The sequence below is a fragment of the Berghia stephanieae genome, chromosome 12 (genome assembly GCF_034508935.2).
Source record: "Berghia stephanieae isolate SIO BIC M18660-M18661 chromosome 12, UCSD_Bste_1.3, whole genome shotgun sequence".
Lineage (NCBI taxonomy): Eukaryota > Metazoa > Mollusca > Gastropoda > Nudibranchia > Aeolidiidae > Berghia > Berghia stephanieae.
Genome location: NC_088371.1, coordinates 24,918,051 through 24,943,522, shown reverse-complemented (window position 1 = coordinate 24,943,522; position 25,472 = coordinate 24,918,051). Strand labels below are relative to the sequence as shown.

The 25,472-nt window shown below is 36.0% G+C and overlaps 2 protein-coding genes across 3 annotated transcripts in view; both read right to left on the bottom strand.

The window, feature by feature from the left end:
* Positions 1 to 23,838, bottom strand: part of LOC144958419 (transcription factor CP2-like) — a 36,830-nt gene extending 12,992 nt beyond the window's left edge. Inside the window, exons 1-10 of one of the 2 annotated variants that reach the window (XM_078890447.1) lie at positions 23,763 to 23,838; positions 20,963 to 21,187; positions 17,511 to 17,561; positions 15,798 to 15,874; positions 13,419 to 13,486; positions 11,016 to 11,121; positions 10,477 to 10,655; positions 9,425 to 9,496; positions 771 to 839; positions 152 to 193 (exon numbers count right to left, since the gene is read on the bottom strand). In XM_078890447.1, coding sequence (XP_078746573.1) covers positions 152 to 193; positions 771 to 839; positions 9,425 to 9,496; positions 10,477 to 10,655; positions 11,016 to 11,121; positions 13,419 to 13,486; positions 15,798 to 15,874; positions 17,511 to 17,561; positions 20,963 to 21,187; positions 23,763 to 23,782 — 909 coding nt within the window. In that variant the 5' untranslated portion in view covers positions 23,783 to 23,838. The remainder of the gene's footprint in view (positions 1 to 151; positions 194 to 770; positions 840 to 9,424; positions 9,497 to 10,476; positions 10,656 to 11,015; positions 11,122 to 13,418; positions 13,487 to 15,797; positions 15,875 to 17,510; positions 17,562 to 20,962; positions 21,188 to 23,762) is intronic. The other variant, XM_078890448.1, reaches the window with a different exon arrangement.
* LOC144957828 (uncharacterized) lies at positions 6,365 to 9,246 on the bottom strand. The gene is made up of 3 exons (XM_078889286.1): positions 8,551 to 9,246; positions 7,748 to 7,911; positions 6,365 to 6,889 (listed from the first exon to the last, which is right to left on the bottom strand). The coding sequence occupies exons 1-3, from the start codon at positions 8,642 to 8,644 to the stop codon at positions 6,365 to 6,367; spliced, it is 783 nt and encodes a 260-aa protein (XP_078745412.1). The 5' UTR covers positions 8,645 to 9,246.
* Positions 23,839 to 25,472: the final 1,634 nt, after the last annotated feature.

Here is a 25,472-nt window from a genome sequence, read left to right as displayed (position 1 = left end):
TGAGCATGTTCTTTCAGAAAATACAAAAAAATGCAAAATTTTCACCTTCCGACTGGTTATGATATGCCATGCACTGACACATATGTCGACACAGCATTTGTACAATATTTTAATAACAATGGCATTATCACTATTCATACGAAAATCATACCTCTGTCAAAACAGTGCACTCGTATGAAGGCTGGTATTTTTCCTGTAAAAAAAAAGAAGAGATAATAATAATAATAATAATAATAATAATAATAATAATAATAATAATAATAATAATAATAATAATAATAATAATAATAATAATAACAATAATAATAATAATAATAATTATTATTATAACAATAATAATAAGCATATTTCTTTTGCTCCTTTCATCGAAACCTCAAGGTAAGATAGGGGGTCCCGATAGCCCAGTTGGTAGAGCACTCACTTCACACGCAAAGGGACCAAGATCAAACCCGGGTGCAGTCGAGCTTTTTTCTGACCCCCTGTCCACCCAGCAATGAATGTTAGATTTGGCGGAAAGTACTTTGCAATAAACTAGTCTCCTATCCAAAGGATAGCAAGCAATTGCTATTGTCCGTTTCACGCCATAGAAACCCGGATAAACTCCGGCTCCATAGGCCCAATGGCTCGGAAGGACTACTATTGTAAGACAGCATTTAGTGAATGATTTCTTTGTTTCAACAACGTGATATAGTGTTTGACCCATGCTTCGATGGGCCCTTCGCTCTTATGAAATGATTAATGTATCATAATAACATCTTTCTGTAACTTACCCTGTCTGCGTCTGACCGCTTCTCCATCTTTTCCCTGTCTGTTTTGTGTTTTCTGTCTGCTCCCTTTGGCTGAAGATTAAATATGGAAATGATGAATCAATCTCCTTGTTCAAAATGAAAAAAATGATTTCTAAATGAAAATGAGACCTAAATATATATTTCAATAAATTGAGAGGACTCTGAGCTTTAGCTACTCACACAAAAAATATAAAGAAAAGAAAAAAAACAAAAGAACCTGGTCAAATTCTATCCCCCTACTTCCCTTCCACTCCCCCAAACAAGAAAATAAAACAAACACACACACCCACACATGCACATACATATGAAAACACAAACTAAAAACCTAAAACAAAGGCAATGCTACACAATGAATGAAAACTATGGCACTCAAATATTCAATCCCTTGAAAGTGGCATAATATCAACTAAATGTGCTCAAAGCCCTTTACACAGGATCCCCAGCCAACAGCAGCACTTAACTTATAAGATGAGACGTGACACCTGTAAGACTATATTATGTGGGTTTTTTTCCGACTTAGACGACATTGTTAAAGGACAGATTTGGTGAAAGAAACTTTTTCCGGGACTCAAAATTTGTGTTGCTCAGACCAGGAATCGAACCCAGGACCAACTGGTTCAAAGGCGAGTGTTATACGACTATGTGGTCTAGTGGTATTACACTCGCTTTCGGATCAGAAGGTCCTGGGTTCGAACCTCGCTCGGCGCATAGCTGAGTCCTTGGAAAAGGGTCCTTTCTCACAGTCTCTTACCGTATTCAGGTGTAAAACAAGTACCTGGCCGTTAACAGCGTTGTCTCCATCGAAAAAAAAAGCTGTAATATCACCTAACAAGTGTCATGTCCCACCCTACATATTTAGTGTTGCTGTTGGCCAGCCAATAACCTGATTTTTAAAAAATGATTCTAATAAACTAAAAATATGACTATGTGACATGGGGATGGATGAAAGATTCTGAAGCTTATCTCATCACCATCAAAATAATATTTAAACTCTTGTGAGGAGATGCTTGAGTGTGGAATTGGTATCATATTTTACAACTGGAATGCGAAATTCAAATTTTCGCCTTAACCTTTAATAATTTAATCATTAAACATTGACACATTCCCTCCAAGATTATATGTGGCCCATCGTCTCAAAACGGTATTATGTCGGGATCAACCAGATACTCAAAAGCCAAAATTACTGATAAACTGGTCAAAATTTTGATGTATTGGTTATGGTATCCGGAAATATGATATTCATTCTCCTCAATAAAACATTTAAACTCAACCCAAGTCTGATATTTCTGGTAATAAATTCAATTTTCAGCATATTAATCATCCCGACTTAATACCGTTTTGAGGCGAAGGGTCACTCACATATTTTACAAACATTATCTGAGGTCAAATTATTTCATTTTCAGTGCTGCCAACCCTGGCCAATGTAAACGTGTTCAATAGAGGTCCAAAATGAGTAAGATTTTGAAAAAAATGAGTACAATCCTGCAAAAAACTATAATTAGCACTAAATTTGATGACGGGCAATTAGACCATACTAGTAATGTTATAATAGGCAATTTAAATTAATGAATAAATTTACTCTTTATAGATAATATAAATAGTACTGACTGCCAGAATCCATGTATACATCTGATATGACCCAGGCAAATAATGATATATTGAACTCCCAGGATGAACTTTCAGATCAACAAACAGATTAAATAGGTACCACAAGTGAAAATTTCATTTGTTCTGAAAGTAATTTGTGGGCATTTTACCAAAAAGTAAATGCAAAACCATGAAGAAAGCAAGTTATTTTATAAAAATCGAACAATATTCAACAAAGATATTCCATTTTCAAATTTTATTATTTTCGCATCATTCGAAAAATGTGATTTTTACCAGATTCAACATGCCACAACAAATTCACTTTATACATTAACAAAAATTTCTTGGCTGTAATACAAAGCTGGCTAAGCAAAATTTACATTGTCAAAAATTTGAAAACGAGTAATATCAAAAAAATTTGTAATGAGAGCCGAAAGATGGGGGAAAAATCAACATTTGGGTGAAAATTTTGTGACGCAGAGTTACTGGAGGGCACTTTTGGTGGACTATAAAATCAAAATTTATGAACTTACAGCTATGAAAACCTCTAAGTTTCATACCATGAAAGTACTGAACAAGCTAAATTTTTCTCAAAGACTTACGACATCAAAATATATTTTTACGAACGCGCAAACATGGCTGCGGAGCCAAATTTGCCATTTGGTAGAAAATTTTCACAAAAACACGATTTCTCGCATAAATTTTTTGTTTGCAAAGATATTAACTTTAAACTCCTCATGTAAATGTAATTTGGCATTCTAAATGCAAAAATGAAGTCAAATTTAAGATCAAATTGTAATAAGGTGGTGAAATTGGACTTAAAAAGAAAAATAATGTAACAAAATTGTGATCCAACTGATATTTTTGCATAAAAATTATATTTACAAAGATATGTATTCAAAATCACTTCTTTAAGGGGATTTTGCTATTCTAAATTCGAAAATGAAGTCAAATTTAAAATAAAATTTCAAGAATGTAGTGTACATGGACTCTTGAAGAATATTATATGACAAATTGGCTTATCCAACACGAGTATTTGCATAAAATTGTTATTTACAAATATATTGATTTAAAATTCTCATATCAATATCAGTATGTACTCTATGCTATTCTTGAGGCATGATAAAATAAAAATTAAGATAAAATTACAAGGAAGGGTGTAATTAATAAGAATTCTAAATAAAATATTTGACAAAGCGGTCTATCCAACATATTTCTTTTTCACATATAAAGACGTTTACTGAAAATCATCAAGGGAAAAGTAGGATTGAAATAATTGCAACAAGAATTGCAACAAATATTGCAACAGGACAGGAATGTTACTTTTGAAGACTTAGTCTGACAAATCAGCCCCTGTATTTTTTGTATAAAAGTGTATAATTTACAAAGAAATTGTGCCAAAACTTATCACCCTAAGTGTTATGCTAAATTCAGAATGAAGTTCAATTTAAGGGGAAATTTTTTTTAAAAAAGGAAAAACTGGCTTTAGTTGAATAAATGATATACTATTCATGCTTTGTATTTATAAGTTCAAAACTCACAATATAGATAACTTTGTCTAATGCACTAAAAACTACTGCTGGAAAAAAAAAAAATCATAGCTTAACCCAATCCATCCTCAGATCTGCTATTATTCTCGACTTCCATCTCAATTGTATTCAGCAATGACTTGTAAAGCTCATCTCTTGTTCCAGTTACTTTCAAGTGCTTTTGATTTTTAAACACTTTCCTGTATCTTAACTGTGTTTTCAGCGATTCCACTGTTGAATTTCTGGAAAGCTCATCCAATTCCTCCTTAGTGGTACAGACACCTCCATCTTTGATAACACAGTCAAGGATTGATGCTTTTAACTCTGCCTGTCTAACTTCTTTCTGTTTCATCATTTCCCTATTGGCAGCAAGTTTCGTTTTAATGATCTATTTTTCACGCCTTACAGACTCAAGGTGCTTTTCCCGCAAGTACTTTCTATTTTTAAGGGCGGAATCCATTAGCTCTTCTTTCTTTGTGTTACTTTGCTTATCAAACCATGCAGCAGTGTTGTTGTGATTCCACATTATTATGGAAGACTGATGGTGCGTTGTTGCATGTCTCCTCTTCAGCATATCATAGTCTAAGTCACCGAAGAGACGTTCTCCTGATAAATTTGTTAAGGGACATGTATCCAAAATCTCCTTTGTCTCCTCATCCAGATCTTCGTATATTTCTTCCTCCAGAAAGTCTTTAAGTTGTCGCCTTAGCACAATCTGGCACTTCACAGCAATCTTTTTAAGGGTTGTACTCCACAAACTCTTTTGTCCTTTCAAAGAATTGAAAACCAAGTCAAGCGTAGCATCATCTTGAACACTGTAGTCATCGAACACAGAGGTCGCATCAACTTGATTTTCAATTCCATGGGAGACGAGGTTTTCAATCTTGCAATCCAGTTTTCTTACATACTCCGGAAAAGATCCATATGGGAGGTTGCTGTTCATTAATTTCCAGTATGAACCGGTGATGATGATATTGAATAATGCTACAGCTCCAACCATGGCGAGGATTCTGTCATCAAGAGCATCTGCTGTGACACTTTGGAGTTTCATGTTCGAATGAAAGTTGGCATTTGACAAGAAATCAATCATGTGTTGACAATGGAATAAAGTTGCAGCAGCGTTATCAAATATATTGTTAAATCTGTTGTTGCGAAAAGAAGAAAATTTTGATCTAATATTGTGTTCATCACAATAGGCTAACCAGTTCACTCTGCTCCCACTTTTCTCATCGCATCTTGGACCAAGACACTCCGAAGAAGTTCTTATCAAACGTATTGCTGCGGATTCTGGAGATGAATTTGAAAATGCAGCAAATTTTGCTTGCATATCTCTTCCAAGTCCACTAGGGCAAATCTCGCTTTCCATTTCCTTCAGTGCCTCCTGCGTTGCCTGAGCAAGTCCTAACAGGAAGTGGGCATTACAGTATACAAAGTGAGTAATGACACTTTCATCCCCAAGGTAGTCCTTTCTAAACTGTGCCATCTTCTTATTGAATGATTTGTTCACTGCTGCTCTGTCTGACATGAGGCTCTTCATTTTCTCTACAAGCTCCCTAAAGACGTCATCCCTCTTCTTTTCATCATCTGCATTTATGCAATATATATTTGTCAGTTCATGTAGAAGTTCAAGAGTTTTTTCCAGCAATGTGTTAGCATCATCGGTTGCAACTTCAGTGAATCCTACACTCAACTGTGTCTTGTCTGCTAGTATGATGTGCCTTTCTAAATAATGCTGCTTTTGACGGCTTGTGGCATCAGAAGCATAGGTGTAGTGGTCTGACTTCTTGATTTGATCTACGTCCTGGTGCATTGAGATATGATGTGCCTCATCTGCAAAATTTAGAGCTGTAGACATACTGGGTAGTTCCTTACGTGAAAATTCCTTGCCAAAAAAACGTTTACTAACAATCTGAATAACTTCAGAGCACTTGGTCGCTGCAACTCCTGCCTTTCCTTGTAGATCCATATAGGCTAGTCTCACATGGTTTTTAAATCGATTACTTCTATCATTCTTTAGAGAACACTCTTTTTCACCATCATCCATGGCCTGCAGCTCACTCAGAGATTGTGTTTTTACTTTTTCATCCTCAAATTTTAGCTTCCAACTGCTTCGACCTTTTTGTGCAAGAATTAATTTCTTTTTCATTTCCACAATTTCAGCATTGAGCTTCTCGTTGTTACTGTTCAGGTCATCCATCTTACTGATTGCTTCTGTAATTTCTTTTCGTAAGGAGACATTCATCTTGTAAGTCCTTGACTTATTTAAGCAGTCTAGATTTTGTTCCGTCTCTCTGAGCTGCCGGATTAGCAATTTTGTCTCTTTTGTTTTATCTCGTAGTAGACGCTCAAGTTCAGACAATCGCTCATTCTCTTGAACCAAAGTCTCTCGTTCCTCTTTCAAAATTTGTATCTCCATTTCTTTCTGTGAAATATTTATATTGAGCGCATCATTCACTTTTTTCAGCTGCTTACATTCTTTTTCAGAAGCACTTTTGCTTGGTCGGGATGGAGTAGTGGGCGCAGATGAAAAAAAAAGGCTCTGCTAACAATTGGTCTAACACCTGATTTTTTTTGTTTTTTAACTAAAGCCCTAATTTTTTTGCAAAGTGACAATATCTTTGAACGCAACTGAGAATCGGACATTACAGCGTCTGAGTTCAGTTTCTTTATCCATCTAATAACAAAACTCATAGGGAGTCCTTCCTTATCCTGGAAATGTTCTAAGGCTCTAACAACAGAATTAGTAATTACAACAGATTGTGATGGTACAAATGGCTTAACACCAATGAGATGTAACCTATCCAAACCTAAACTCGATAATGGCAAACAAAGAGCATGGAAATCAAATGTTTGATTCAGAAAAGGCTCCACAGCGTCTGTGGTCATCTGCAGACAGTTCTTCACAATCGATGTCACATGGTGGCTTATCCGGCTCTTTGAGACATTTTCCAAAGTTGGGTCCAGTTTGCATAGCCAGTCATGAAGCTGGAGAGTAAATAAAGAAAAACCCAAAAAACCAATGTTTTAAAAATAATAAAATTGATTGCAGTAGTTCTTCAAAAATCCTTAAAACGCTTATTGCTTTTCCACTTGAATTAATACCATGCATAGTAACTATCAACTGTTGATCATTAAATTTGTGCTTCCCTCCTAACAACTAGGAACTTGTTCTACAATATAATTTTGTACCTCAACTTCAATTTGTATCAATATGCCATTAAATTGCATTTTGGAAAAAGAAAAGTTCCATGGTAAACAGCCTAAAATGGCAACCAACCTCAATCCGCTAAACATTTCATGGCATGGTTCAATTCTAACCGAACCATGGTCTTACCATGAATTCGAAGCTAGTTGTAAAAGTATTAGGACTGAGACAAAGTGTACTCGCATTCTAGTCAAATCATAAATAGTAATCACACAAATTCACACACTATAATTAGTTATGCGCAGAAGATTTAAAACTGTCAACAGGAATGCCAACAACGGCAAAATAATTGAAATCTTTAATCGTAACATCTACAAAATATGATTTTAAATAATACAGACAAATGAAACATTCACTGAACTAGACATACCCAGCACATACAGACCATAGACATGGCAATAGTATACAGTTACACACATCATACATAACAGCTGGAAACAGATGCCTATATGACCTTAATGTGCCACAAGCGCCATCACCACCTAGTCGATGGCTCAAAAAATGAAATGAAAGTGCTTCAGCTTCGAATTTGCTAGTCTACTCTTCTGTAAATTAATAGCCCAGACCAGGGATCTCGATATATCCTGCTGCACTGAATTGCAAATATGGGTAGGAGTAGGAGTGAGAATGTAACTTACATCAGCAAAAGTACATCGGTCGTCCTCTGATTTTAACAAATTCAGCTGCACCAAAAGTCTATGGGTCACAATCATGGACGATGGTAAAGTCTTGGACTTCTTAGGTCGACCTCTTCCCTGGGGTGTTAAGAAATTCTCTTTCATCAGAAAGTAGGTTTCATCCTCTGTAATATGAAAAAGAAAAGTCCTAAAATGATTAGTGTGGGAGAAAAAAATGAATGGCATTGCATATCCAAAATCTTGAATACAGGTAGTGTAAATAAAGATGTCCCCATAGCAAGGGTCATTAAACATTGATTTAAATCTATAACTCTAAATTCAAGAAACTTAACTAAACACTTCACTAACACTCATGGAGATTCCATTTAAATTGATATTAATATTAAGGTGGCACTAAAATATGAACACAGCACATCATCAATGATTATGATGATGACAATGACAACAACATACGAATACGATGATTGGTGAAATGACAGCATCAAATTTTAGTAGGCTACATTATACAAGTACGACAACAAATAGGCTGAACACGGTCATAGGGATATCGTAAACATATTCAATAAAAACTATCTAGTGATCACATCGTAAGTAGATTACTGTGTAAACATTCCCTGTTCCTAGCAACGAGGAGAACAACAAGGGCACTCTTGGGTCGAACTTATTCTTCTATCATCACATCACTCACAAATTATCCACCAGTTCAACAAACCATTTCTTCATATTCATAGTAGACAATTTTAATTTTAATATTATTTTTATAAATTAAATAAGAACTCTGAAAATCTAAATAGATAACATACCTAGCAGTTGTTTCAGTTGTTCCAAAGACAACGATGTCGGTGTCGGAGTTTCGTTAGGATGTTGCTCGCCAGCGGTGACAGTGACAGCCGCCATTCCCCCAGGCGTGAGAAGACCGTGATTGCTCTCTGTATGGTATTTTTCCAAGCTCGTTCCGCTAGCCGTCTTAATATAAACTATGCCGATTTTCACACAGTGAAAAAGTTTAAATGATGACGTTTCCACAGGTTTCAAACAATAATGGAATTTTTTAATCTGGGAGGGTATTTTTTACAAATAAATATTTCAAAGCGCCTGTAGCGTCCGTCGAAGTTAGAAACCCTCGCTTTGTTCGATATCAAAAGAAAGGTCAGTTATTCCCCTTTCTCATGGAAGTACTTTCGTTACACATGCGCAGTTGACGGCGGACGGAAACCGAAAGGAAAACAAAGGGGGTTATTTCAGACCATCGCCGATCAACCGGTCGCTGCGTGAGATAGTGCTAGAAGCTCCGTTAGATACAAACGAATCAATTAGGGTTATGTTTTTTGTACAGTTTAATGATTCATATGGTACGAAAGAATAAAAATGCAGCTTCAAACTGCTGTTTTAAAAATCGAAATCACTCCACTCTGAGAAAAGATATTAGAGTGGAAATATTACGAGTTTTTCACGTTTACGCTACGCCCGCTGCCTGATCGGCTCTCCGATAGCGAGCATTTGTGGTACCTAGATTAAAGTGTTTAAGTACACTAAAAGAGTGCATGATTGTTACAAATGCTTAAATAATTTTAAAATTTAATAATATGAACAAAATGTGTACAATAAGCAAAAATCTGTAAGAATACGCATTATTTATGTTAGGTTGGCACCACTGAAGAATTTCCATTGACTTACTTTGAAAACTTTGACTTGACATGAGGCAGCATGTAGAAGTTTACCCTCTTCTGTATTGGCATAAGTCTCAACCTACGGATATGAAACAGAATAGAAGTCATACTAGTGAAAGAGTTATAATGGGGAGGCTTCGAATGGGAAAAATACAGACAATTGACGTTTCGTATACAAACCCTTCGTCAGCACAACAATAAACATATGAACGTGGGAAATAAATAAAATAAAATAAAGTATAACTTGTATCCTCAAAAAATTATAATATAAGCGTTAAATCTGATGATAGGATATTCTAGTAATTTTATAGCAGACAATTTAAATTAATGAAAAAACTCACTCTTCATAGACTATATAAATAGTACCACCTCCAGAATCCACTTATAAATCTGATATGACCCAGCCAAATAATATTGTATTGAACTCAATATATGACCTTCCGCTTCAACAGATTAAAGTGTTGAAGTAAACTAAAGAGTGTATCATTAGTAAAATGCCTTAATACCAATAAAATTTTAATCATGCATACAATCCTCAGCAAAATGCGTAAGAATAAGCATTATTTATGTAAGGTTGGAGTCCCTGAAACTCCCTGACAATGAGGGATGGAAATACTTGGAAAAAGACCCTTTATGTACATGAAAAAACCCCACAAAAAACTGGAACAACTGACATGTTTTGTTTGTTTTTGTTTGTTTGTTGCTTTAGGTCTCTTCCAACACAATTGAGGTTATATGAGAGAACGCTGAAACAAAAAAACAAGCAATCTAACAAAAATAGTACAAATGTAAATCAAAATCATAACCTAAAGATATCATAAGCTAAATTATAAATAACCAAGAACAAACAGGCAGAAGATTTACAGAAAATAAAAATATCCCCTGTCAAAAATACAATCACAAACCAAAGAAGCAGGATAGGCTAGTAAAGAGAAGAAGAAACGACATCACTATCGGATCGTACACCCATGCGAACATCATAGGTATATGATTCAAGGGTGATGCTCCCATCCAACCATCCGCACAACTGACATGAACCTCGGAAATAGAGAATATTACCTGGATGCGGAATGGTACCCCCTTTTCTCCTCCATGTTTTTTGGCAGTGAACTCTGTGGAAATGCAATGGACTCGTACATACACACCAGTCTCCTTTGTGGGATCCCAGACAAACTCTAACTGGTTCAGAGAGACTGGATCCAAATACACGTTGATGAGGCCGTATGATAAGGGAATATCTGTCAGTGAGATGGAAGGAAAAATGATAATAAAAACGTTTACTTGTATTATGTAGGGCATTTCCACAAATTAACTATGCTGAATATGCACAACAATGCTTCATTTATTACTGCAGATGAATGAGATAATGTGGTAGTACATTATCTCATTCTTCTATCGTGTTTCATGCACCCTGTTTTGTTAATAAAGGGGAAACCCAAAACATCCATTCTATATGTTTTCTTATATTAAATTGAAGTTTACACTCAAATTCACATTGTTATTAATGTCAATATTATGGCCATAAATCATGATCTCAGAACTGGTCCCCCCCCCCCCCCCCCCCCCCCAATATCTTCCCTTCAGTGAGAAAGACTCACCAATATCAAAGATTCTTTCACCGGGTCTGTTTTTCTTCCAAACGTCTAGCTGCTCCTTTTCCATAAACTGCAATCGACGGTCGTGAAAAAGCACCTTGATGATACTCTGTGTTGGTTAAAGTGGAAATATAAATTGTGAAAAATCAGAGTTGAGAGTGACAAAAAGTGAAAAAAGAGGAAAATTTCAAACGATTACCCACAAGCCTCATTTTTACTGCACTAACCGCCACCTTTAGAGCAATTGTGATGATAAATTATCATTGATACTCTAGCTAATTTCTGTAGAATGGGAATCTGCACCTGTTTGTTCCATACCACATCAACTCTCCCACTGCCAATACTTTCCTTCTTTAACTCAAAAATTGCGGATTTCCTCGGATCTGAGTAAAACCATTAGCACTGATGTATGCATATAATTTGTTTTGATTAAAGCAGACCTTCCAACTTTTCAGAGACAAAATTAAGGAAAATCCGACTTTAAAATTTTATTTTTTGTAAATTATGCCCTTCTGCCACAACATCATAAGACATCGTCGCCTAGGCATTCCACGAAGGAATATAGATAATTCACCAAACAAGATATCTGATGTCAATAGGAATGACCCAGGTTGTCCTTGTGAGCAAATTGGGGGTCAATAATCTTGCCCAAGGAAAAAAAAAACGAAAGTGCCTGAAGCAGGGCTAGAACCTTCCGGTACACAGTGCAATGCCTTAACAACTCAGTAACTTCACCCCACTTCTAGGATATCAATAATGATGATGATGATGGTGTTTATGATCACGATGATGTACAATTCTAATTAGATCTCTTTCAGAAACTGTGGAAAATCTATGGGAAACAAATTACAATTCTTCCAATAGTCAATCATACTGAGTTCAGGTATTTGGCTACCCAGTCATCCCACTGTTTTAATTGGGAATAGAATAGAATTGGCAAGAGACTCTATATAGCTATACAAAATGTTTTTAAATTTGGGGGGTTTTTACTTTGGATTCTGATATTGAACCAAATATTGAGAGGAAAATTAACGAAAATATTATTTTTGTAAGAAATATCATCATCATCATCATTGCCTTTTTCACCCTGGGTCAGGGTATAGGCCACAGACAAACAGTTTCCATCCTTCTCTATCCTGAGCCAACTTTTTTATCTCATTCCAGGTCTTACCACTTCTCTGTATATCAGCTTCTTTAATTCTTCTCCATGTTCCTCGTGGCCTTCCCCTTGATCTTCTGCCCTGAGGGTTCCAGTCCAATACTTTCTTTGTTATAGTTGAGTCATTCTTTCTAAGCGTGTGTCCAATCCACCTCCATCGTCTTCTTCCTATATCCTCTCCCACTGGTTTCTGCTGTGTTCTTTTCCATACTTCTTTTCTCATATACGTATGACCAAATTTCCACCAATGTATCAATTTTCAATCAAGTATTTAAAGTTGACAAGTCATAGAAAATATACAAGTATAGACAGGATTGCCAATTCAGGAGGCAAAAATTGATTGAAATTTTACACAAAGACATTGACCGACCCCTTTCTGAGCATTGAACTCCAGTAAAAAGACATGATGTACTTATTTTATCTTCCTTTTCGCATGTGATTGGAAAATACACTGAGGGTTTATAACGTACTGAATTCCGTAAATATATGGGAAATTGGCAACCTTGTATGGATATGTGCCTTTTGGATTGATAAAATGGTTTTTTTCTTCTTGACATTCATATTTTTTTTTTTGTTACAATGATTATATTTTATTTCTTTGTTGTCGATGTTAGGTTTTAAATATACAACCAAAGTCGTCAATCACTTACCATCAGCAAAAGAAAATAATAAAGCTAAAAACAGACATAGAAAGGAATGACTCACACCTGGAACACAACAAGCAGGATCCAATCCATGCCATTCAGCGAAGTAGCCAAGTCACCCTATTCCGCCTCCGAACAGGACACAATAGACTAAGAGGACATATGTTTACAAAGCTAGGTATTGGAACAACCCCTTATTGCCCATGTGGAACCGACCATGAAACCACTTTATATATGCTTATGGATTGCCCATGATACAACGTGCAACGTTCGAACCACTGGGTCACCCCTACAACACTCAACACAAAGCTCTATGGTGAGGCTGAGGACCTAAAGCGGACCACAGACTTCATAGCAGATATCGGACTACAGCCATAGATGTCCATCAGAGGAACGAAGAAGAAGAAGAAGAAATATACTTTGTACTTACGACACACAAAATTGAAAGCAAATAAACTAAATAAAACAAACAGAATTTGAACGGCTTTAATTGAAAATGAATAAGTCTATGAGATTAAATCAGTATATATGTAGCTGGCCTTTGATAGATGACACCAATCGCAATGGACAAATCACAACACATGAAATCAAATGCACTCGTACCCTCAAAGATTTCCCTTGTAGTTCTGACAAATCTCCAATTTTTTTCAACTTGATTTCATAGGACTGACCTGCAATGGAGAGAGACAAAAAAATATATATGAGGTAAAAAAAACCCCAATGATCATAGAAAACAATAAGCCACAACATTTGAGATTTTAGCCTCCTATGACGATTGGGCTCTTGTGAATATTACTACTGAATCACTAACCAAGGGACCCTATTACTCACTAAATTTAGATCTTCACAAACAAATTCCTCCGCAGGATTTCGAAAATCAGATGACAAGATCCCATTTCTAATATAGAATTTTGGAAAATGTCAAACCCCCGAGAACCCAAAATAGGAGAGGAGCAAATGGAGATGGGATGGCCGAACCTTGAGCAGAACAGAAAGCAACTGGAACCCCCCAAGGGACATGAAAGGTTGGGCACCCTAAACAGATGTGACGGCGCTCACGGTCTGATGAAATGAAGACGACAGGCCTCACATGGGAGTCCAACAAAAAGGAAGCCAAGATCAGAAGCAGATGGTGGACGCTTGTAGAGGCCTTATGTTCCACGAGGAGCAAAAAGGAATAAGTCAAGTCCAGTCTATATCATAATAATAATAATAATAATATTAATAATAATAATAATAATAATAATAATAATAATAATAATAATAATAATAATAATATTAATAATAATAATGCGCCGTTTCTATAGCATCCCTTTCCACCAAAAGAGCTCAGAAGCGCTTATATATATTATATATGATATATCATTCAAAAAAATATCACTCACAGAAAACTGAAAGGAAGTACTACTCTGTCTTCAAAGAGGCTTTAAAGGAGGATGGAGAATTACTGTGTCTGGTGTCTGCTGAAAGAGCATTCCACACAGAGGGAGCAGGATGAATAACTCAATTATACAGACCTGTCAACCCCTTCACATTCCAAAAGCGGAATCAGAACGCCCGAAAATAGGAATTTGAGACAAAAAAAATAGGAATTTCACCTTTTTAACCCCTACCCCCCACCTCTTTGCTCTTTTTTCTTCTTACCATCATCATCATTTTTTTGAAAATTGCAATTTTAGAGACAATGGCGGAATAGTGCAAAAGGAAGAGTTTTAACCCATTGCTGGCCGGGCATAATCTGAAAAAATGTCTCTCACAGCCCATGCGAGGGGAGATAACTCTTCCAAATGTCATAGTACACTTCATTAAAAAATTAATTGCAAGAATGAGAGGCATGCTAGAAACAAAATAAAAGCTGTTTTGGAAAGAAGAATGAATGGCCTTTAATTTGATGTATTGTTTTGGACTATTGATTCATATTTTGATTTGAAAAAAAATGTTAAAGTTGAAAAATATGTAATAATATTAAAACACATGAAATCCACTGTCAATGTCATCAAAATACGCATCCAACTCAACCTCAATGTCTGATTCAGTGTCTGAATGAGCACTATCATCATCACTATCCATTAAAAAACGTTGATCACGCCCGAGAATTGAGGAATTCAAACGCCATTCCAGAAAAAAAAAAAAAGGACGTTACCACAACTGATTTGGTCGACAAACTTCAAAAAATCACAGCAGACAAACGAATTGAGATAAAAACGATCGGGAAATTTCTAGTTTCACTTTCACTCTTTCTCTACTTTCGTTTTCTAAATAAAAAGAAGTGGTTCTACACACGTTTTTAGTTTACGGGTTCAAAGATGCTGGGTACCTGGCGGGCGATATCGGGCGATTTGGACTGTTTGAGATGTTTTTTGAGCGGGCGATTAGGGCCGCAATGGGTTAAGGTTTTTTAAGGGCACTTGCAACACATTAAGGTTATATCAGCGCCGTAAAAAGGAAGAAAATGGGACAGTAAAAAGTTCTAGAATTACAATTACAGCACCCAAGAGAAAGTAAGACATAGGGAAACTGGGAACAAATTGGGATCAGATGTAGATTCCAAGAGCATACCACCAATGTACTTAGTTTGAGATCACCTATAAGTCTCATCCGGACACAAGAACAAAATCCAACAAAGAGGAACACACTCAAATGCTTACATTATACATTAAAAATAACAAATATAATAATACATAACAGAGAGATGATTTACAAGGGAAAAATATATCATCTCCCAAAACAATAACTATGCATTTGACTGTTTCCCTCCCAGCCAGGACTCCGACCAGGGCCAGGAAAAAGACCAAGCATTCCACGACAAAGACAGAAAGCATGTTGGAAAACAGATATAAGGGGATAGAAGACACAGTATGTACCTCCCTGCCCGCTATGGGAGGTCAGGATCCCCACCCAGAAAAGGTAGAGTGAAAATAGGAATGATTTGACCAAAAGTAGAAGGGCTGGTAGGTATGAATTATAGTAAAATAAACTTACCCTGATTTAAATACGTAAGAGTCTCTTCGTTCATTTTAACAGCAGGAGAAGTAGCTGCCCCAAGGATATACTGGAAGCTGAAGATAAAAATAAAACTTAACAAATTACACAGTGTATTTTTATGATGTCATTCAAATACTGCATGGACTATATAATCAAACTTCATGATGATGATAATATCACTTTTGTGAAAACAGTCTTAGAAATAATTCCAAACCCATGCATGCAGGAATGACCTTTGACACAGTAACGTGACGCAAGTCACAATTGGTCTTTTTTAATTTTTTTAATTTGAGGATTATAATTGACGTTTTTAACTATAGGGATTTGCCTCAAAAAGTGATTTCTTAAATTGGGAACAAAATTTTCTCAGTCCATGCCAGTGTCATATCATTGTCATTACTGTAATATGTTTTTAAAGAAAGTGTTTATTTTCATTTCCACTTTTACTCCAATTGAAACTTTTTTCGACTTGACCCTTGTGTTAAGTTGATCTCAAGTGAAAAAAAACAAACAAAAACCCAATGTTAATGAACATTAAAAGGCTATGAATACAACAGATATATATATATATATATATATTATATATATATATATATATATATATATATAAAAATATTTTTAATTAATTAATTTTTAAGCCCAAAGCCTAATATCCTTAATCAGTCAAAAATGTCCATGGATTGTGAGTAAGTTTTTAAAAAAACAAAACATTTTGTTTTAAAATTTCAAAATACTGGTCAAACAATAAGTTTAACAAAAAAAAAAAAAAACAACCAAGAATTTTTAAAAAAATTAAATAAATTTTTTAATTGACTAAATTAAAATCTTATTTCTTGATAATCCTCAAGTCCATATTTCCTAGTGGATGAGCTTTGAAAATGTGACCAACTGTCTCACAATGGTAGGTATTAAGTTTGTGTGTGTGGGGGGGGGGGGGGGGGGGGGGGGGGGGGGGGGGCACCCGATGCGTAAAATTCAATTTTTAGGCAAACATATAAAATATGAAATAAAATGAATGACTTCATCATTGTGGAGTCTGAGATAGAGTGGGCCACAAACATAGCAATCTGAAACCAAAATCATTCTCTGCTTGAAATTATAGTGATATGGTCATCATCATCCGAATTTTAAGTTTGAGTATATGAAAAACGCTGATAAGAATTTATAATATATTTCATTACAAAAAAAAATAAAAAATTGAGCTTTTATATAGCACAACAACCACTAAATGTGCTCAAAGCGCTTTTCAAGGGGTCACTGACCAACAGCAACACGAAACATGTAGAATGAGACATGAAGCCTGCCAGGCGATATGACAATTTTTTCCGGACAGAGGCAACGCTGTTAACGACCAGGTACTCATTTTACACTTGAATACAGTGAGAGAATTACTCACCGAGCGAGGCTCGAACCCAGGACCTTCCGATCCAAAAGTGATTGTCACACCACTAGACCACAAAGCTGCACCAAGCTTAAGAGACTAGAACAAACTCACACTCCATAGAGCTATGTATTTAGGGCTATTTTATCATAAAGACATGACCAAACATAAACAAAATAAGAAAAACTATTTTCCCTTTAAATAAATACAAATTAAGGATTTCACTTTAATTAAAGTTAGTTGAACCCCCCCCCCCCCCCCCCCCCCCCTTCTCCTCACAACCATTTTTTCGTCTCCATCAAGGCAAAAATATAAGTTTGACAACTTACCCATTTTCAAGATTTTCTTGCTTGAATACAGGCAGGGCCAGAAGAGCTTCACTGCAGATGAGACATTTTTTAAAAGAAAAAAAAAAATAAAAATCCATCTAAGGCGGAATATAATATAAAATCTTAATGAAATTGAAGATAATTTTCAATTTAATGTACGAAAATAGATAAAATGGACATTTCAGGTTTCCCCCTTATCAACAAAACAGGATGAATGAAACATTTCAGACAAATGATATAATGTGGTAGTGACTACCACATTATCTCATTCGTCTGTTGTGTTTCATTCATCCTGTTTTGTTGACAAAGGGGAAACCCGAAACATCCACATTATCTGTTTTTGTATATATTAAACTGAAGCTTACATTCAACTTCACATTGTTACAAATATTATAAGACAGGGTTCCCACTCAAAACCCATTTCCAAATTCAAGACTGCCAAATTTTTTTCAAGACCAATAGTTTCTATTTCTGTATAGACTGAACTTTTGTTTCAAATAAAAGTAGTCAATGTCTTCATTCGAACTGGCAGAGTGGTTTTTCATTGCCGTTCACACACACCACCAAATCTCAGCATCAATGACATCAGACTTAAACACAAAACTATCTAATGATGAAGGCTTTGGCATCACCTGTGCCTGCGTTGAATCAGAAGCGCAAGAGCTAGTAGACGTAGACGGCTTTGCAACAAAGTTAAGTAACAACCCCCCTCACTCCTAGATATAGCCAATGCTAGTGACTTGTGATTGTTCCCTTGAATGTGGGAAGTCAGAGCAGACCTTCCCATGGTCTTGATATAAATATTTACACAATATGCAGTATGTTTCAAGATTGCTGCTAGTATTTTTTAACCAGTCTTTGAAAGCCGGATATTTGGTCCAGAACTCCTGGAATGTTCCACAAGGCAAACTGAAGCAAAATGTAAAAAATAACAGGAATGTTTTGTATTATGTAATATATTACTACTAGTAATATATTACTACTAGTGTAAATCCAATCTTATCATTAGACATAAATTTACTTTTTGTAAACATTTAATGAATTATCCTTTTCACATAACATTTAAAAGGCCTACAATAATATTAAATAAAAAGCCAGAAAGTGTCTTTTCTTTTGATTCTTACTTTATAAAGCAGGCTACAATATCTTTGTTACGGAAACCTAGTGGTTATGCAGCTTATAAATACAACCAAAGAATCTCTCAAATTTCAAATCATAGTCCAAAGGCAAAAAAAGGAAGAGGAAACTAACCCAATCACCAGTGCTTTATTGTAGCTCTGTATAACCAGATTATTTAATGGATGGTTGCGAAAGAAATAGAAAGAGAGAGAGAGAGAGAGAGAGAGAGAGAGAGAGAGAGAGAGAGAGAGAGAGAGAGAGAGAGAGAGAGAGAGAGAGAGAGAGAGAGAGAGAGAGAGAGAGAGAGAGAGAGAGAGAGAGAGAGAGAGAGAGAGAGGCCAAGAGAGAGAGAGAGAGAGAGAGAGAGAGAGAGAAAGAAAGAAGGGGGGTCTCTACCAGAATAATTTATGAATTGACCCTATTAATTCTACGTTTAAAAAAAAAGAAAAGTGAAACAGAAAGAGAGGCTAAGAGAGAGGCCAAGAGAGAGAGAGAGAGAGAGAGAGAGAGAGAGAGAGGCCAAGAGAGAGAGAAAGAGAGAGAGATTGCAGAGAGTCAGAGAGAGAGAAAAAAAAAGGCAATAGGCACCTATATCAGAGAAAAAAAAATCAAGACCCATTTATCCCTCCCCTTCAACCATCAACTAATTAAAGAACACCACTGGTCTTCTGTATCAACTGTGACATCTGGCGCCATTCTGTCTGGCCCAACGTCATAAAGACGGGACCATCACCAAATTTCACTAAACTGAGCACAGGTGTCAGAATATGACAAAAGACATAACGGTGATTTTGTGGTTTTGAAGAAAATGTTTGACACTGCAAATTCAGCGGGAGATTATCATCACTGCTTAATAAGTAAATAATAAGACACCAAACTTCACGTTATGACCACACCCGATTTGAAAGTTCCCGACTCAGACAAGAAAATTCAAGACCATTTCCCGACTATCTTGAGGAAATTAAAAAATTCAAGACCAGTTCCCGACTATCTTTAAAAATTCAAGACCATTTCCCGACTACCTTGAGGAAATTTAAAAATTCAAGACCATTTCCCGACTATCTTGAGGAAATTAAAAAATTCATGACCATTTCCCGACGATCTTGAGGAAATTAAAAAATTGAAGACCATTTCCCGACTATCTTGAGGAAATTTAAAAATTCAAGACCAATTCCCGACTATCTTGAGGAAATTAAAAAATTCAAGACCAGTTCCCGACTATCTTTAAAAATTCAAGACCATTTCCCGACTACCTTGAGGAAAGTTAAAAATTCAAGACCATTTCCCGACTATCTTGAGGAAATTAAAAAATTCATGACTATTTCCCGACGATCTTGAGGAAATTAAAAAATTGAAGACCATTTCCCGACTATCTTGAGGAAATTTAAAATTGAAGACCATTTCCCGACTATCTTGAGGAAATTTAAAAATTCAAGACCATTTCATGACTTCCCGACCGAGTGGGAACCCTGTATTAGAGCTCGACTAATAAATACATAACGAAATGTCCAGGGAATGAAAGAAACAAAGATTAATGAAATTTACCAACGACGGATTGAAAAATCACCCAAAAATATATTCTTAAACGACCACTATTTCAGGGTTGCCAATTCAGGAAGCAAAAATTTACTGAACCTATAAGCAAACGTGTAGACCAACCCCTTTCTGAGTGCTGAACTCCAGTAAAAAAAAAAAAAGACATTATAAAGTTACTTTATTTTCTGTCTGGCAGGTGATTGGTAAATACTGAGGATTTATAACATACTGAATTCTGTAAATACAGACTTGCCAAATTGAAAACTTCAAATTTAGTAATTTTTATGTCAATTTTTAGTAATTTGACAAGGAAATTCGTAATTTCTGAAATTGTGTATGAACAACCACAATATTATTATTTATTATTATCATCATTATTATAGTAGTAGTAGTAGTAGTAGTAGTAGTAGTAGTAGTAGTAGTAGTAGTAGTAGTAGTAGTAGTAGTAGTAGTGGTAGTAGTAGTAGTAGTAGTAGTAGGAGTAGTAGTAGTAGTAGTAGTGGTAGTTATTGTTGTTGTTCTTCTTAATATTATTATTATATTTTTATTATCATTTAAGTATTACTAAGAATTAAAAAATCGTAATTTTCCATAAAATTTCGTATTTGGCCAGGAAATTTGTCTAAAATTCGTAAAATTGCGAAAAATTAGTAAGATTCGGCATGTATGTAAATATACGGAAAATTGGCAACTTTGGCCATTCAGTTCTGCTTGATTCTATTTTTTGTTAAATTGTAAATGGAAAATCTAACACCATAACATTAATAGCATCATCATAAGGCCGGCATCTTTCTTACCTCATGTTGTAACTGGCAGTTCCCAGCTCCGTACCCAAGCCGGAGAGGGACCCGTCAAAATCAGCGGCCAGTCCCCCGTCAATATCCCAGGCAGTCATGGCTGTTGAAGCGGGTTGGGGTGGGTTTGGGGTGCTGTGGAACATCTTGGATCGCTTTCCAGGCCCTGAGTCCGTTTCCTCTGACCATGTAAACTCATGATGAAGTCTGTCAGGGGAAATCAACAACCTGAACACATTAAATAATAATGGAAATGAATTACAAACATTGCGGAATGAACTGTGCTTTGTTTTCCTCCATCTCTCTCTCTCTCTCTCTTTTTTTTTTTTTGTACCCCAGCATCTCCGAGTTTAACTAGGCTTTTATGGGGCAGAGTGGCTCAGTGGTTCCATCTTTGCTTCATACCCGAAAGGTAGTGAGTTTGACCACTCGCTGCTGTACCATGTGACCTTGAACAAGTCACCTCGCCCTAGCTCAATTTGCGGCGCTGCACTGCGGCTGACGCCTGGGTTATTCCAATCTTGCCTCGGAATAGACTGTCGAGACAAATTTCCCCTATGGGATGAATAAAGGAAATTTTATTTTATTTACTTATTTATTTTTTTGGTGTAGTCTCCCCCCCCCCCCCCCCCCCCAAAAAAAAAAAAAAAACCAACAAAAAACCAAAACAAAACAAACTAATTTGATCGAGATATTGTGATATATTATAATTTTTAATGTCTCTCTCCTCCCCATCCTGAAGTCTTTTTTTTTTTAATTTTGAGTCAATCGAATCAAACAAACACAATTGAATTTTTTCAAGTTTACAAAAACTACAAAAAAACTAAAATCAAACCCCAAAACAAATCAATTGTCAAGTCAACCAAGTTGCGAGTCTTGCAGCTGATGTTTGTATTTTTTCAATCTTGACTATGTTCTTTTTTTTGTAGGGGTCCCACAAGCCACTGCATGTTCTAATATTGGCCAGATACTGATGTTTGGTGTACACCTGGGTTTAATTCTTCATGGGCATTGGTTTATGTTCCTTTTCAGAAACCCCAGCATCCTACTTGCCTTTGCTGATGGGTTTGCAACTTTAGTTTCTTTTTATTGAGATGGACTCTGAGGTATTTTATGGAGTCCACATGTTGTAAGGGATGATCATGCATTGTGTTATTGTGAGTATAAATAAGGCACTTTCTTGTTTGATATTGATATTGACATGACATATCATTTTGATGGATAGAACTTTATGTGCCATGTATCTGACCACGTCTGGAGGGAATCAAGATCTTTCTGAGTTCATTTGCATCTGTGCTAACGACTATGATCTATTGTCCTGAAAAGAAGGCTATTGTCTGTGAACACTTTAAGCCTTGTTTGTGGAGATAGACCTGTAAATGAGCTCTATAAAAATTTACTGAAATTGAAAATCTTTGTAATTCGTTGTAGCAGTAAAATCCAAAGAATCAAAATGAAAGGTAAACAGCAAGCTCACTTGAGCAAAGCAATGGCAGAAAACTAATTTGCGGGGAAATTAATTAGGCTACTTACCATTGTTCCTTATAATTAGGTACCTAATCAGTGAAGAAACTAGAAACGGTCAACCAGTTTGTTTACAGTACGAGGCGATCCAGATGTGCTTGTAGCAATCATTTAACTTTCGATTTGAAGGTGTCTACATAACTCACTTCGGGTGTTCTAATCTTTTTTTTTCATACTTTTACTGCCCTTCAAGTAAATATGTGGTCAATTTTGGCTTAGACGAAACAGTGAAATTTATCGCTGAGCGGCTCAGTTAAAATTGGCTACCATTGGGAACACGACAAGTTTGGAAAGTGAAAAAATAATTTCACAAAGGCTGTGTGAAAATACACTGGGGTGTGTTCAGACACGGCAATTCTAAAACTAAAAAGCATCGCTTAGTCTTGGCAATATATCCATCGTTAATATAAACGGCCCATGAGCTATGTGTCGCGCTGTAGAACATTCCTAATTAACTTTACAGTCATTCAACTAAGATTCATGAATTATTTCTTTATTCAATTCTTTCTTCCCTTTTTAAAAATATTTGAATTTGAATTTGACAAATTGACTGATTTCAGTTAATTGACTAAGAATTTAAAGGTCTAGGGAGAGAATTCGCTTCCATGGTCATTTATAAATATCAAGAAGCATAAAGCCCCGTGTTCTGTACCTTACGGTAATCCTAATGAGACATTATATTTTCACTTGAGTTTCCGTCAATGACAAAAAAAAGAAGTCTTTGTTGTTGATCTGTTTGTTAGGGCGGTAGGGACTTTTTTGACTGTACTTGTACTGTTGGAGGTGTGCTTTAGCTTTTGGGATACAATTAAATTATTTTAAATAAACTCTCTCATTTTATTTTGTTCATTTCTGATTCTAGTTCAGAGATTCGTCGATATTATTAACTTGTTTACTTTTTGACTGACTACTACGGCGTGGAGACTGCAGACATTCCATTCAGTCTTGTTCGCTTCATTCGTTTTTTTTTTCTTTCATGAAAGAAAGAACGGTCCGTCAGAAACAAAAAATTAAAGAGAAGTTTAAACATATGTATAAATTCGAAGGGATTCCAAAAGTAAGTGCATGTGATCAAGGTTAAGTGTGTAAGTGTGAATGAGAGCAGTGTGTTGTGGTTTTGCTGCAGTGCGCTGAGTGAGGGTGTGTACAAATTGTTGCGAAAGTTTACATTCCAAAAGTGAAGGAAACAGAGGTAATATCCTCAGTAAATGAAGCAGCTATACTTCAAATGATAATATAAGACTTTTGTCATCAATGAATTGAAAAAGACATCATTTACCCGTCCTGAGTATGAATCATTCCCTTCAGTTGAGGTTGGTTGCTACGACTTGCAAAACCCCTGTGAGAAGGCAAATGGCGCTGCAGTCTGCTGATAGAACTCTTCAGCACTTTCGGTTTATGATGGTCAACATTTGTAGTGGTTCCATTTGGATAATAATAGTAAGGGTAATGAAAAATTAGAAGGCACCTTTACTAGTAAGAAATGATAAATAAATAATTATAATAATAAATGGGCAAAATATAAATGAATTAAACAATTTTGACAAATGTTCATAACTTTTTTCCACTCTATCAACCGTCTAATCTGATGAGTTGAGAATGTCGGTGAGTGCGCTATCCGCTATGACTCCGCGCTTCCTATTATTTTGCCGTCTGTTTTTGTTTGGTTTTTGTTTTTGTTTTTTGTTTTTTGTTTTGTTTTTCTTTTCCTTTCGGGCTTTCCTTCAATTATGATCATTAAGGCTCTTGTCAAAGCGATTCCTGTTATTCTGTAACTTAAGATTCCCTTCACTTCCTGCTCATCCGAAACATTGTTCTCATTATTCTAATGATTAAGCTGCGTATCATTATCATCTTTATTTAAAATGTTGAAACTGCACCTTTTTTTCTTTTTTTTTTTTTACAATCTGATAGGCAAATTCCAACATTGCAGCTATAATTATCAGATTTCCACAATCACATAAGTAAAAACCAACAATTACGTATTAAGAATAAGATGTAGTTTTACAAATGTTTTAAATATCATTTATAATATAAGCATTTGAGAGTGTTCCTCTCAGTGCCGTCCTGTGTTTGTGTCTGGATGGGACTTTCTGGTTATATCAGACAAGGAAAAAACATTGGCATTTTGCTCTTGGAATCTACAACTGTTCCCTATTTGAACCTCCTTCGCTATATACTTTTTTCTCGGGTACTTTTACTTTTAATTGTAAATCTTGATTAAAAAAAAAAAAAAGTAATGTTATACCATCCCATCTTCTTTCTTTTTATTGGCGCTGAGATGACATATACGCGTCGTAAGTAGGCTGCTGTAAAACCATTGAAATACTCGTACGCGAGTCATTCAATGCAAACGTAGATTTCATTGATCTGGATAAGATTAACAAAACAAACACGAACTATTCACTATGGCGAAACATACTATACGAGAGACTAGAGTCTTATTAAAGATTTAGAAAGAGGCTGCTGCTTCTAATGGTGCTCACACTACTATGTTATGACGATAGATCCAATCAGCAAATTCCTTACCGCACTCGTGCACCGTCGCAAACCCGCCCAGAAGCTTCGTATACAACAGACCGTTCAACTAGATGCTTCGCGGTTTCGGGTTCGTTCCCACAACGGCTTCGTATTGGACAGGTGGCAAGTCCCCACTGATGAAGCGATTTTGCCGTTGGGCACGTTCTCGACCAAAGTCGATTCGCTGCCACTCAATGCCTCCTCTTGGTGGTGGAGAAGCCTGGCAACTTCTCTCAAAAAGACAAGAAGCAATTGGTGGTGTCCGTTTCAGGTTAGAAGAGCCTGGGTAGACTTTTGCTCCATTGTCTCTTGGACTCTGAGTAAAAACTGCTATTACTTCCCTTTAGGCCGACATGTATACTTATTTCCCGATTTTCACGATCGGCGGATCAAATATCAGAAGTCCCGATTTTCACGATCGGCGGATCAAATATCAGAAGTCCCGATTTTCATTATCGGCGGATTAAAA